Here is a 14,168-nt window from a genome sequence, read left to right as displayed (position 1 = left end):
GTGATTAAATTAAGGATCTTGAGATTGGAGATTATCCTGGATTATCTAGGTGAACCCACTGTAATCATAACACTCCGATGAGACGGAGGCAGGAGGGCCGGAGTGGGAGAAGGTGTTGTGATGAGTGAAGCAAAGATTGGAATGATTCTATTTGAATATGGAGGAAGCGCCATGAGCCAAGGTGGCCACTGGAAACTGCACAAGGCTCCCCTAAAGCCTCCAGAGAGTCCCTGGGTGGTGAAAACAGTTAACACACTGAGCTGCTAACCAAAAGGTTGGAGGTTCGAGTTCACCCAGAGGCACCCCAGAACAAAGGCCTGGCGATCTACTTCTGAAAAAAATCATCCATTGAAGCCCCTATGGAGCACAGCTCTATCCTGACACACATGGTGTCACCATGAGTTGGAGCTGTTGAGATGGCATCTGGTACTGGTGCTGGTGTGTGATGTCACTTTGAGGACTAAGGTGCACCTGACCCAAGCCATGGTGTTTTCAGTTGCCTCATATGCATGCGAAAGCTGGACAATGAATAAGGAAGACCGAAGAAGAATTGATGCCTTTGAATTACTGTGTTGGCGAAGCATATTGAATATACCGTGGACTGCCAGAATGAACAAATCTGTCGTGGAAGAAGTACAGCCAGAATCTTCCTTAGAAGCAAGGATGGAGAGACTTTGTCTCACATACTTTGGGCATGTTATCAGGAGGTCTCAGTCCCTGGAGAAGGGTATCATGCTTGGTAAAGTAGAGGGTCAGTGAAAAAGAAAAAGACCCTCGATGAGATGCATTGACACAGTGGCTGCGACAATGGGCTCAAGCATAGCAATGATCATGAGGATGGCGCAGGACTGGGCAGTGTTTTGTTCTGTTGTACATAGGGTCGCTATGAGTCGGAACCGACTCGATGGCACCCAACAACGACGACAACATCTGGTACTGGTACTGGTAGAACCTCCAGAAGGAACCAGCCCTGTGGACACCTTGACTTTATCCCAGTGAGACTGATTTTGGACTTCTGACCTCCAGAACTATGAGGGAATACACTTGTGTTGCTTTAAGCTGCTTCGTTTGTGGTAACATGTTACAGGAGCCCTAGGAGACTCACGCAGGGAGTGAGAGCTGGACCCCTGGTCCTTCGTGAAGACCTGCATGGAACGTCACAGCCATTCTGTGAAGCGCATTCCAGCCAAGATGAAGACACAGCCTAGCATAGCCAGGAGCTCTTGCTGGAGAGGAAGCTCAGATCCTGGCTCTTCTACAAACTGGCTCTGGGGCTTTGTGGGCAGCCATACTACCACTCTGAACTCAGTTTCTTCATCTGCAAAATAAGGATAAAATGATATTTACAGATTTGTTATTAAGCCCAAGTGAAGGTTTACGAAGGAGGGTGGTAGTGGTTCAGTGGTGGAATTCTCGTCTTCCATGTGGGAGACCTGGGTTCGCATCCTGGCCAAGGTATCTCATGCACAGCCACCACCTTTCTGTCAGTGGCGGCTTGAGTGTTGCTAGGATGCTAAACAGGTTTTAGCAGAGCTTCTAGACTAAAACTCGGAAGAAAGGTTTGGCGATCTACTTCCAAAAATCAGCCAATGAAAACTCGTTGGAGCACCATAGTCTAATCTGCAACCATTGTGGGGCTGATGCAGGACCAGGCAGTGTCTCCTTCCATTGTGTATGGGGCTGACTCGAAGGTAACTAACAACAACAAGGTTTGCGAAGCAGCTGGCACGCATTAGGTACCCAACAAATGCTAGTCCCTTTTCTTATCACCTGATTCGACATTCTGTCGACGGTCCATAATGTTGAAGCACCTACTATGCGCTACCCACTGGCAGTTTATTGAATTCCTTCTTGTAACCAAGTTAATCTTTCAGACTTGGACCTCACCCTCTCTTCAGCCAGGGACTCCTTTCTCTAACTCTTGCTGCATACTTCTTCCATTTCAGGGCCCAGATTTTGGCTACATGACTCGAGGGGCCAAAATAGGACAAATCACTGGTCTAGATTCGTTTGGGAACCTGGAAGTGAGCCCCCCAGTCACAGTCGGGGAGAAGGAATATCCGCTCGGAAGGATTCTCACTGGGAACAGCAGTTACCCCAGGTGAAGAGGGGAGGGGAAGGGTGGTCAGGGGCCAGGGATACCATGAAAAGCAGAGGCCAGAATCAGAAGCCTCTGCTACCTGCCTCCAACCCAAGAGGGCTCAATAAACTTCAGAGAATATAAGAGGAATTAAAGTACAGGACAAGGCACATGGGCTTTGGGGCCCATAGACCTAAGTTCAAATCCAGCTCCATGACATACACCCACTCTTTCAGGTGGTGAATATTTACTGAGCACCTACTATGTACCAGGCATTATGCTAGGAGCCAGGAGCGCTGGTGGTGCAGTGGTTAAGCACTTGGCTGCTAACTGAAAAGTTGGCGGTTCGAACCCACCAGCCACTTGGTGGGAGAAAGATATGGCAGTCTGCTTCTGTAAAGATTATAGCCTTGAAAACACTATGGGACAGTTCTACTCTGTCCTATAAGGTCACTATGAGTTGGAATTGACTTGACAGCAATGAGTCCTATTTTTTTTTTAACATTAGGAGCTGGGAACGCAGCTGTGAATACGACAGACAAATCCCTGACAATATTCTAGTGGGGGAGACAGACAGTAGAGAAGTAAATAAACAAAATCATTTTCTAATAGTAAAGAAAACAAATGAGAGAGGTGCAGAGGAGGAGTGGGAACTAGGTTAGTCATGGTGATTAGGGAACTGAAGGCTGATGACAGGAAGGCCCTGGTCATGTGGAGATACGGGACAGAGAATTCCAAGCAGATGGAAGAGACATGCAAAGGCCCTGAGGCAGGAACAAACTTGGTGTGTTCAACAAGGCCAGAGTGGCTAGAACAGATTGAGCAAAAGGAAGACAGCTAGGCAGAGGCTAGATCATGTAGCCCAGGGCAAGGAGAAAACCGAGGCTCAGAGAGGTAAAGAATTGTTCCCAAGGCCACACAGCTAACAAGGGACCACGAGCTCAGGTCAGACTGGCTCCAAACCCCACATTTTTCCACAACACCAGCATCTAGACTGAGTTACCAGGCAGTGCTTTCTCAAGCTAAGCTCCAGCCCTATATACATTAAATACTCTGTGCCTCAGTTTCCCCCAGTAAAACTGGGATAAAGGTTCCTAAATCCCACAAATTCTAGGGAATATGATAAAGGTGAGGAGGCATTCAGCCCCCTGAATCTCTTCCCCAGCTGCAGGAGCACCCTGACCCCTTTGCCAAGCCCCCAGTCTGTGACAGACTTTCCTGCTGACCCTCTTCCCTACCGTCTTCCCTCCCCCACACACACTCCTTTATCCCTACGTTGGCAGCGATAAGAGCCGAGAGATGAACCAGGCCCTGCAGGACTTCCTCGCCGCCCAGCAGGTGCAGGCCCCTGTGAAGCTCTATTCTGACTGGCTGTTTGTGGGCCACGTGGACGAGTTCCTGAGCTTTGTGCCGGCACGTGATAGGAAGGTGCAATCTGGAGGCCTGCCTGGAGGAGGCCATGTACCTCCTTCCTGGGTTCCCATGTCTGACTCTTTTTCCCTCACTTCTGGGGTGGGGGAATGGAGGAGGCAACCAACCTGGGACCAAGTCTGCACTCCCCACACTCTCAGCTGAGCCCCATGGGCAATGCTGACCTCTGACCTCAGTGTTTCCTGCCTCCAGGGATTCCGTCTGCTCCTGGCCAGCCCGAGGGCCTGCTACAAACTGTTCCAGGAGAAAGAGAAAGAAGGCCATGGGGAGGCTGTGCTGTTCGAAGGGGTCAACAGTAAGCGAAGCATGCCTGTTCCTCCCTTCTGGGCACTTTTCTCTGCGTGCTGTGGTCACCTATTGCCAAAAGGAATCACCTAGGCAACAGATATTTCTGAGCACCTACTGCAGGCCAGGCATCATGCTAAGTGCCAGGGGATACTTCAAGAGCAGGGCAAAATGGCTTCCAACCCCCAGGGCTCACAGTCCGGGGGAAGCCAGTCAAGCAAACAACTATAATACAGGGGCCTTGGGAGTGTCTGGGAGAGCTCAGGGAGAGCTTCCTGGAGGAGGGGAAGACCAAGCAGGAACATGAGGGATGAGTAAGAGTTGGCCGGACAAGTGGGGTGGTGGGATGATGGGAAGGAAAATATTATAGACAGAGGGAACAGTGAATGTAAAGGCCCAGAGGCAAGAGAAAGCAAGATATGTTTGAAGACCTGAAAGAAATTCAGTCTTTCAGGTAATAAAAAGGTAATATAGTATGATGTGATATGATACGATATTATAATTTCTTCACTGAAATATCTTTTCAGTAAAGTTCACAGACATGGGTTGGGGTCAGAGGCTAACAAACCTCCACATCTGAGCGTTTTTGCCTAATATCTGTAGTGTGCCATGTGGCATCAGGCAACGGTCACACCTCCTTTTTGCCCTTTGTAAAAGGGATCTCTCTGAGGATAAGAGGATCTAATGAAGTGAGAGCAACATTTTAAATGAGAACTGACACTGATAAAATATTTTATTGAAAGCATTGCCTTGCAGATGCTCACAACAAACTTATACATTAGGAGTTATTGCTGCCCCCGTTTTATACATGGGGAAACTGAGTCCTCACAGCACGTACTCGGAGGAGGGAAATGCACCCCTGAATTTATTTGCATTTTTTTATCTTTTTCTCCATAGCACGAAAAAAACAGCAAAAAATAAAGGACATTTTGTCAAGCAAGAAATTGAGAGAACATAATTTATATGCAGAGGTACAAGCCTGCGTGCCCAGGAGATGCCACCCCCACCCCAGCCACCTTCCCTGCAATTAGGGGCACAAGGCAGGAGCCTTCTGTGGGCTGCATGTCGGCTAGGTGATGAGCAGCCCCCGGGGGCTATGGTGACGTCCCTTAGGATTTGGGTAGATGAGAAAAAGAGAGAAACCTCCGTCAATACCCCAGGAATAGGGTGATGCATGAAAAAGAGAAAAGTCAGAAAAACTGGAGTCAGAGAAAGAGGTGACACCCTCAGAAACAGAGGGACAGTGGGACAGTGTGAGAGGCCGAGCAGAGCGTCCAGAGAGATAGAGACACACATAAGTAGAGGCAGAGAGAGACCCAGAGATGCAGGGAGAGCGGAGCAGAGCAGAGCAGAGGGACAGAGGAGGAACAAAGAGGAAGGAAGAAGCCCACGAAGGCCAAGGGCCCCAGTGCCAGGGAGCTGCCTGTCAGAGAGGCCGCAAGCACTGCCCTCCAGGTCCTTCCCGTCAGCATGCTCACTGCCCTCCTCCCTCCCCACACAGCGCTGCATTGACTGGAACCGAGAGGTGCTGAAGCAGGAGCTAGGCCTGGAGGAGCGTGACATCATCGACATCCCCCAGCTCTACAAGCTCCTGAAGGACAGCAGAGGAACCCTCAAAGCCGAAGCCTTTTTCCCAAACATGGTGAGGAGGGGTCAGCCCAAAGTCCAATGGGGCTGTCGGTGGAGGCGGGGGGGGGGTCCAGGAAGCTTGGGTTCTCTTCACCTGCCTGGGATTTTCATGACCCTTTACAGTTTACAAGGAATCCCTGGGTGGTGCAAAGAGTTAATGGGCTTGGCTGCTAACTGAAAGGTTGGAGGTTCGAGTCTACCCAGAGGTGCCTCGGAAGAAAGCCCTGGCTATCTACTTCCAAAAGATCACAGCCATGAAAACCCTAGAGAGCACAGTTCTACTCTGACACATGCGGGGTTGCCATGGGTCCTAATCAACTTGACAGCAACTGGTTTTTGTGGGTTTTACAGTTTATAAAGTGCCTTCTGGTATCTCACAACCACGCTGCAAGTTAGATACTGTTATCGCCTCCACTATACAGAGGAGGCCCAGCGAGGTGTGGTCTCTTGCACAAATACACACAGCTGGCAAGAGGCGGAGCTCAAATTCAAAGCCAGGGGTCTGGTTGCAGAACCCGTGCTCTAACCAGCAGGCTGTGCTACCTCCCATCAGCTGCCCTGCCACGGGGAGGGACACAAACTCAAACAAGATGCTTTCAGGTTACATTAAGCCCCGTGAGGGAAATGAACACAGGGGCACCACTTTAGACTGGGTGGTCTGGGCAGTCCTCTCTAAGGAGGTGGCACTGCCAGGGCTGGGTGGGATCACCATCTGAAGGATGGACTTGAGGGTGAGCCCACTTTTGTCAACAACTGTTATCTGTGACCCACAAGCACTATCTTGAAGTCATCTACTGCATTTTACCACCCTTCTGCCCTGCCACGCTCTCTCTCCAAAGAATACCCAAGGGCCAGATGGAAACTTCACCCAATTCCACTGGGTCCCCTCTGCCACCCCGCTCGCTCCCTGCAGGGAGTTCAGGAAAGGGCCAGCATTCCCTGGCACGTGGTTTTCAAACTGTGATCCCCAGCGTGTTGGGGTTCCAAGGCAGTGCTGCAAATTCAGTGGCTCAGATTTTCTGTATTATGCATTGAGGCTCTGCAAAAGATTTTGTTTTTGAATAAAGGGTTCCTTGATACAGTAGAGGAGCCCTGGTGGCTCAGTAGTTAAGAGCTCAGCTGCTAACCAAAAGGTCGGCGGTTCGAATCCACCAGCCGCTCCTTGGAAACCCTGTGGGGCAGTTCTACTCTGTCCTATAGGATCGCCATGAGTCAGAATTAACTGAAGAGCAATGAGTTTGAGGTTTGGCCAAAACAAGGCAGGAGGCGGTACCACTCCTTCCCAGCTCCCTGAATAAAATTCCTTGGTCACAAGCATCTTGTTTCCTCTTGGGGTTAGCCCAGCCAGGCTTTCTAGCTCAGGAAAGAAAGCTGATGCCAATTGCTGGGGTTAGGGCATCTCAGATAAATCCATCAGTGGGCATGGAACAGGTAGAGACACCAATAGCGGTGCTGTGTCTGAGCAGGACAGAGAATGAGATCCCCATCCAATCACTCATGAACCAGGAGACTGACTGTGCACAGCCCTGCCTGGGCCCCCAGGAAGCTACGTCTAATATGCACCTATGTGCTGGGTAAGAGCCCTGGTGGCACAATGGTTAAGTGCTCGGCTGCTAACCGAAAGGTCAGCAGTTCGAACCCAACAGCTGCTCTGCGGGAGAAAGATGTGGCAGTCTGCTTCCGTAAAGATTACAGCCTTGGAAACTCTATGGGGCAGTTCTACTGTGTCCTACAGGGTTACTATGAGTCAGGATTGACTCGACGGCAGTGGGTTTGGTTTTGTTTGGTATGTGCTGGGCACGGAGACAGTGGTAGAATTCTTGCCTTCCAGGTTCAATTCCCAGCCAATGCACCTCAAACAAAGCCACCACCCATCTGTCAGTGGAGGCTTGCATTTTACTATGATACTGAACAGGTTCCAGTGGAGCTTCCAGACTAAGACAGACTAGAATGAAAGGCCTGGTGATCTACATCCAAAAACCAGCCAATGAAAACCTTATGGATCACAACAGTCTGATCCTGTTGTGCATGGGGTAGCCATGAGCTGGGGGCTGACCTCATGGCAGCTAACAACATGTGCTGGGCACAATGCTTTGCATACATGCTCTTATCTAATTGTCATAGCGATGGAAATGTGTTTGGGCTCATTTTGCTGATGAGGCTTGCCTAAGGTCATACATCGATTGAGTAGCAGAGCTGAGATTCAAACCCATGTTGGCCTGGAGCCCAGATCCTCTCCTTTCACCTCACCAGGCCACCTCCCAATATAATGGAGGAAACATTGGTGTTTACATAAGTTATCATGTATTAAAAGTGCTGTAACAGAGGTAGCCATTTATTCGTCCGTTCAATAGATACTTATTAAATGCCTGCGACATGTCAGGCACCGTGCTGGGAGCTATGGGAGCTGAGGAGGAGTGACTAATGGCCAGAGTGTGGGACAGTCGTGGCTGCTTCACAGAGGAGGTAGCGTTTGAGCTGGGTCTTGAGTAATAGAAAAAATTTGCCAAAAGGTCGGAGGTGGGGAGGAGAGTGTAGTGTTGTGAGCATAGACCCTGGAGTACAAAAGAATTGGGTGTAAGTTCTAGACTAGCTGGGTGATGTTAAGCAAGCCAGTTTACCTGTCTGGGCCTCAGTTTCCTCATCTATAAAGTGGGCTATTGTTTTTGGAGGTCAAAAGAGGGAGGGGCCCCTCAGGTAGTGATACCTTTGACTCAGGATCCTACCTCTTTGCAGGTGAACATGCTGGTTCTGGGGAAGTACCTGGGCATCCCCAAGCCCTTCGGGCCCATCATCGAGGGCTGCTGCTGCCTGGAGGAGAAGGTGCGGTCCCTGCTGGAGCTGCTGGGACTGCACTGCACCTTCATCGACGACTTTGACACCTACCATGTTCATTGCGGGGAGGTGCACTGTGGCACCAATGTGCGCCGGAAGCCCTTCTCCTTCAAGTGGTGGAACATGGTGCCCTGAGCTTAGCCCCTCCCAGCATCCTCTCCTCCGAGAACCTCCTGGCCAAAGGCTTCTGGTCCCCTGCGGTGCCCCAGTGCAGAGCTCTTCGGGACATTTTGGCTCCCCAGAGGTGGCTAGCCTTCCCAGCAGTGGCTTGCTTCCTTCCCTTGTTCTCCAGCCCCCAGGACCCCTCTGAGGATCACAAGATGGTCCTGGCATTGCAAGCTCAGTTCTGGCTACGAGAAACTGCAATAAAGTTTTGGGTTTTTAAAAAAGTTTCCAGACTAGGAGCTTCTGCTCCCGGCACTGCTTTCTTGATGGTATGAGTTCCTCCTGTCTCACTGCTCACTTCTGTCTTTTATTTCTCAAGAGATTGCCTCAGGACACAATCCAGTCTTGTAGATGAGGTCCTGCCTTACTAACACAACTGCCACCCATCCTCCCTCATTAACATCATAGAGGCAGGTTTACAACATACAGGAAAATCACACAGTACCAGGAATCATGGCCTAGCCAAATTGACACACACATTTTTGGGGGGACATAATTCAAACCATGACACTGTGTAAATAATCCGAGAAGCTGGACTACATGAAGAAGAACGTGGCATCAAGGTTGGAGGAAGACTCATTAACAAGCTGTGTTATGCAGATGACACAACTTTGCTTGCTCAAAGTGAAGAGGACTTGAAGCACTTACTGATAAAGATTGAAGACTACAGTCTTCAGTATGGATTACACCTCAGCATAAAGAAAACAAAAATCCTCACAACTGGACCAATAAGCATCATCATGATAAACGGAGAAAAGATTTGACGTTGTTAAGGGTTTCATTTCATTTGGATCCACAATCAACACACATGGAAGCAGCAGTCAAGAAATCAAATGACATATTCCTCTGGGCAAATCTGCTGCAAAAAAACCTTTTTAAAGTGTTAAAAAGCAAAGACGTCACCTTGAGGACTAAGGTGCACCTGACCCAAGCCATGGTATTTCCAATTGCTTCATATGCATGCGAAAGCTGGACAATGAATAAGGAAGACTGAAGAAGAATTGATGCCTTTGAATTATGGTGTCGGTGAAGAATACTGACTGTACCATGGACTGTCAGAAGAACGAACAAGTCTCTCTTGGAAAAAATACAGCCAGAGTGTTCCTTGGAAGCAAGGATGGCAAGACTTCATCTCATGTACTTTGGACATATTATCAGGAGGGACCAGTTCCTGGAGAAGAATATCATGCTTGGTAAAGTAGAGGGTCAGTGAAAAAGAGAAAGACCCTGACACTTCTTCTCAGTAGACCCCAGAGTCTACAAAGCTCTGAGGGGAAAAAGTGAGGCTTTTAGGTGGGAATTTTATCCCCATTTAAGCTGCCCTTTGAGAAAAAGGCAACAAACAGGTAACGCAGGAACCCAAGGGATTCATTAGGATTTGACTGTTTCATTCAGTCAGAACAGCACAGATACCCCGAAGTCAGCGGGGTCTCTGTGACCCTCTCATTTCTGTTCCACTAGCACGAAGGCGCCAGAAAGTAGGCCCTGGTCTCTCGTTCACTGCTGCTGCACAAGGAACCTGGAACTGGGCATGGCGCACTGCATCATAGGAACGATTGGTTTTTGTGGAATGGAATGTCAAACAAAAAAACAAATCCATCCTTTGATAGAGAGAAGCTTTGTTCAGAAAACTTTGTTATTGTAATAACAATAGAGGGAGAGGTCTATTGTTGTAACAGGGAGACCACTCTGACCATAAGATCAGCAAGCCTCATAAATGAGTAACTGAACTGCTATGAGTAATAATCCCTTTCCGCCTTTTCTTTCTAAATACAGTTTCTCACTATCAAAGTCTGAATTTGTTTTTTGTTGGATGGTAACATTCACGGGTCCCAGGGATTAGGACCTGTTATCTTTGGGCGCCATTATTCGGCCCACCATAGGTCAGAAACTACCATTTGCAAACTGCGGCAGGAAGATGGGGAAGAAACCAATCCTTTGCTTTTCATAGGGGAAGATTTAACTTCATAAAACCAAGTTTAGAGGTTTTCTTTTGTGTGGGATTGTACTTTCTAATTGAGATTGAGATTGTTTGGTGACTGTCTTGTATCTGGTTCCCAGGCGGTTGATTGGGGGGTGGTCTCAGGAGCGGCATCTGTGAGGGAGCCAGGGAAGCAGAGGGAGACACTGAAATGTAGTGCAGTTGCCACAGGTGCTTCCGGCAATCCCATGGGGAGCTCAAGCTGGGGTTGCCCTTCAGAGTTGTCCTGAATTAAGGCGAGGCAGTGTGGCTTTTGTACCTCTACGTTGGATGTAGCTGCCCCTAAAGAGGGGGCAGAACTTTGGGCTGAGCAGCTCCTTGCCACAGAAGGCAAGTTCAGACAGGGACTCAGCTGTGAGCAACTAGAAGCCAATACTACCAGCAGCTGGGAAATAAGTGCCTCTGTCCTCAAGGGGGAGCTAGGTGGCACACTACAGCATCCACTACAGTGACCTAAAGTGACCACAGGACTTTTGATGACCTAAGAGTGATGAGAAAAACCTCATGGAGAAGCAGATGGAGAACTTCCTATTCTGAATAAGTATGTGAGGAGCTGTGGGGGTCAACATAAGCTTGCTTAATGATTGCTGTTGGTAATTGCTGTCCAGTCAGCTGTGACTCCTGGTGATCACATGTTCAGCAGAATGAAATGCTGCTCAGTCCTGTGCCATCCTCATGATTGCTGGTGTGCTTGAGTCCACTGTTGCCTTCCAACCGAGGGGGTTCATCTTCCAGCACTATACCAAAAAACCAAACCCGTTGCCGTCCAGTCAATTCCAGCTCATAGCAACCCTAGAGGACAGAGTAGAACTGCCCCGTAGGGTTTCCAAAGAGCGACTGGTGGATTTGAACTGCCAAACTTTTGGTTAGCAGCCAAGTTCTTAACCACTATACCACCAGGGCTCCTCCAGCACTGTATTGGACAATATTCTATACTCCATAGGCTTTTCATTGGCTAATTTTCAGAAGTAGATCGCCAGGCATTTCTTCCTAGTCTGTCTTAGTCTGGAAACTCCACTGAAACCTGTCCACCAAGGTAACCCTGCTGGTATTTCAAATTCCAGTGGCATAGCTTCCAGCATCTTAGCAACACTCATACCATCACAGTGCGATAAACTGGCAGACGGGTGGGGGGCTTTAAGATTCCACAGCCCAAATGGGCTCCTTTGAGACGCGCTAGAGGAATCACATTACTCTCTCATGTGAATTGTCTTACCAAAGATAACCAGCTTTTTGGGCTACGCTTCATTACTTTAGAACTCACAGGAGGGCCTGTGAACAATCAAATTTTAAGAGAGCAATGTAGAGGATAGAAGTAACAATGAGGTCAGAAGCCACAGCTGGAGAGCAGATCTAACTGAGAAGTGAAGAGCAGCTTGGGTGACCACTTCAATGTGTCTTACTGTTGGGGAAATGGTCTGCCTCTATGCTTCCCATCTGGGCTGCCTAAGTAAAGGCCTTGGGCCCAGAACATTCTCTGATAAGGAAGCTGGGGATTGGGTCGTCATCTCTCTCCTAGTTCCTTCTTATCAGAGAAGCCTTCCGCTTGTTCTGGGCACACAGTGACTTTCTCTGTCTCTTGCACATGGGTGGGCACCATATGGCACCTGGCCAACCCCACTTCTATATCTGCTCCTGGCGGGAAGGGAATGGGGTCTCTCGACCTCGGCACGAGAGGGGTGAACATAGACATCTGCCCTACACTGGCCATATGTGGGACAATCCTGCTGGCCACAGGAGACCGGTGTTCACTAGTGAATCGGATCTCACTCACTGTCTCTTCTCTATGTGAGTAAAGCGTTTTCCCATGCACTGATAGAGCTTGTGTGTGGTCTTTTGTTGGCAACCCTGAACCTTAGTATACACTTACCCTGAGAATACACATGCTGAGAACCTCCCATGTGTTTAATCTTACCGCTTTTAACCCAACTGATGGAATTTTTGAGAGATCAAAAGCCCCTGCTCCCAAGGGCTCCTAAAACAAATCCATCCCTGACAGCTATGCTGTCTGCTTAAAACCTCCCAGGTGGTGGTTTTAACTTCTTGTCCAGAATTTAACAAACCTGGCTTACAGAGATGTCTTCACTTAGTGCTCAACCTAAATCCCCTGTGCTTGTTACACATGGGTTACTCACGGCAGCACTGTGTAGAAGGGCAAAGGACCAAAACAAATACTTAGTAAGTGGGGACTGGTCGGAGCCCAATGTGGAAATAACACTACACAACCATGACAAAGCATTGAATTCATGTCCCCCCCAAGTTCATATCCTTCCCAGAACCTCAGAATGTGACCTTATTTGGAAATAGAGTCTTTGCAGGTGTAATTAGTTAAGATGAAGTCATACTAGAGTATGATTTCAGTGGGCCCTAAATCTAACGACTTATTTAAAAAAACTCGTTGTAAGAAGAGACACAGACACAGCCACACGGGGAGAAGCTCAAGTGATGACAGAGGCAGATACTGGAACGATGCATCTACAAGCCAAGGAACGCCAAGGATCGTGCGAAAGCACCAGAAGCAAGAGAAAGGCATGGAACAGATTCTCCCTCAGGCCCCTCCAGAAGGAATCAACCTTGCCTCACTTTGAGTTAGGACTTCTGGCCTCTAGAACTCAGATTTCTGTTGTTTTAAGCCACCCAGATTGCTTTGTATGTTCTGATACAAATAACTCTTCAAGTTGTACTATTCAGTGAAAAAAGCAAGGTGCAGAATACTATATAGCATACAGGACCATGAATGTAAAACAAAGAAAAAGGAGGGAAGGACATACATACACACTGGCTTGGTTGTGCATAACATTTACTTGGAAATACATACGAGAACCTGATGTTGCTGGTTGCCTTCATGTAAGGGGACTGGGTGGGTGAGGGATGGGGCTGGAGGGAGACTTTTTGGTTGTGCTCCTTTTTACTTTTTGAACTTGGAATAATGTGAATGTGTTACCCACAGAAGAACACAACCCAGACTTAAAATGTAAAAGGAACAATGCTATATATATGTACACGTATATGTGTATATATATATATATATATATATACATATTTTGGGTTGAAATTTTTTTTAAATATTTTATATCCAAAAGGTCCACTTTGGTTGGTACATATCAGCATGCTCGGCAGACTTTGATTCAAAGAACTATACGAGCAGAGGTGTTGCATTTTAAGATTGAGGTGCACCAACATAATGGGAACTGAATCCCATCTGCCTGTGAGAATAGACACAGGGAGGTGAGGGTCTTCCTGAAAATGAACAATGTAAAGTAAGCTGGTAAGTCCTTCGTGCCAGAGCAAGCATTCCTAGTTCTTTGCTCTGTGGACTTGGCCGACATGGAGAACAGCTGGGGAACTCGGCTCACTTGGGGTGCTTCATTTATTCTTGGACCAGTACTGGGTGTCTCAGTACTGGGGTCACAGCTGTGAACAAGCCCTATGAGCTCCTGGGCTTCTCTGAGCTCACCTAATCACCTGGACCACACCCCAATCCTGCCAGACCCAGGAATTTGCAATTTTAGCAAGCTCCCGTCATTGCAGTATCACCAGAATGTGGAGAACCACTGTTCGTGCACTTTGCTGGGCTCCCCAGATGCATTTCCAGGAAACACACCCCTAGAGCTGAGGCCGCAGAGCCTGATCACTGCCCCGCCCCAGGCAGACAGCTTCCAGCTGAGTCCTCCCGCGTGTGGCCAGGTTAACCAGCGCCAGGCACCAGCTTCCCAGAGTCCCTCTTGCTCTCAGCTATAGGCCAGAGCCCCGACTCCAGCC

At 48.5% G+C, this 14,168-nt stretch overlaps 1 protein-coding gene across 1 annotated transcript in view; it reads left to right on the top strand.

The window, feature by feature from the left end:
• PADI4 (peptidyl arginine deiminase 4) overlaps nucleotides 1-8,609 on the top strand; it is a 31,059-nt gene extending 22,450 nt beyond the window's left edge. The window contains exons 11-16 of the mRNA XM_004377202.2: nucleotides 1,947-2,101; nucleotides 3,364-3,508; nucleotides 3,704-3,806; nucleotides 4,694-4,767; nucleotides 5,298-5,438; nucleotides 8,162-8,609. Of these exons, the coding sequence (XP_004377259.2) occupies nucleotides 1,947-2,101; nucleotides 3,364-3,508; nucleotides 3,704-3,806; nucleotides 4,694-4,767; nucleotides 5,298-5,438; nucleotides 8,162-8,395 (852 nt within the window). The 3' untranslated portion in view covers nucleotides 8,396-8,609. The remainder of the gene's footprint in view (nucleotides 1-1,946; nucleotides 2,102-3,363; nucleotides 3,509-3,703; nucleotides 3,807-4,693; nucleotides 4,768-5,297; nucleotides 5,439-8,161) is intronic.
• The last annotated feature ends 5,559 nt before the right edge of the window (nucleotides 8,610-14,168 follow it).

Source organism: Trichechus manatus, unplaced genomic scaffold (assembly GCF_000243295.1).
Source record: "Trichechus manatus latirostris isolate Lorelei unplaced genomic scaffold, TriManLat1.0 scaffold00048, whole genome shotgun sequence".
NCBI classification, from domain to species: Eukaryota; Metazoa; Chordata; class Mammalia; order Sirenia; family Trichechidae; genus Trichechus; species Trichechus manatus.
The sequence above is the reverse complement of the archived record's forward strand: the minus strand, read 5'-3'. Positions and strand labels throughout refer to the sequence as shown.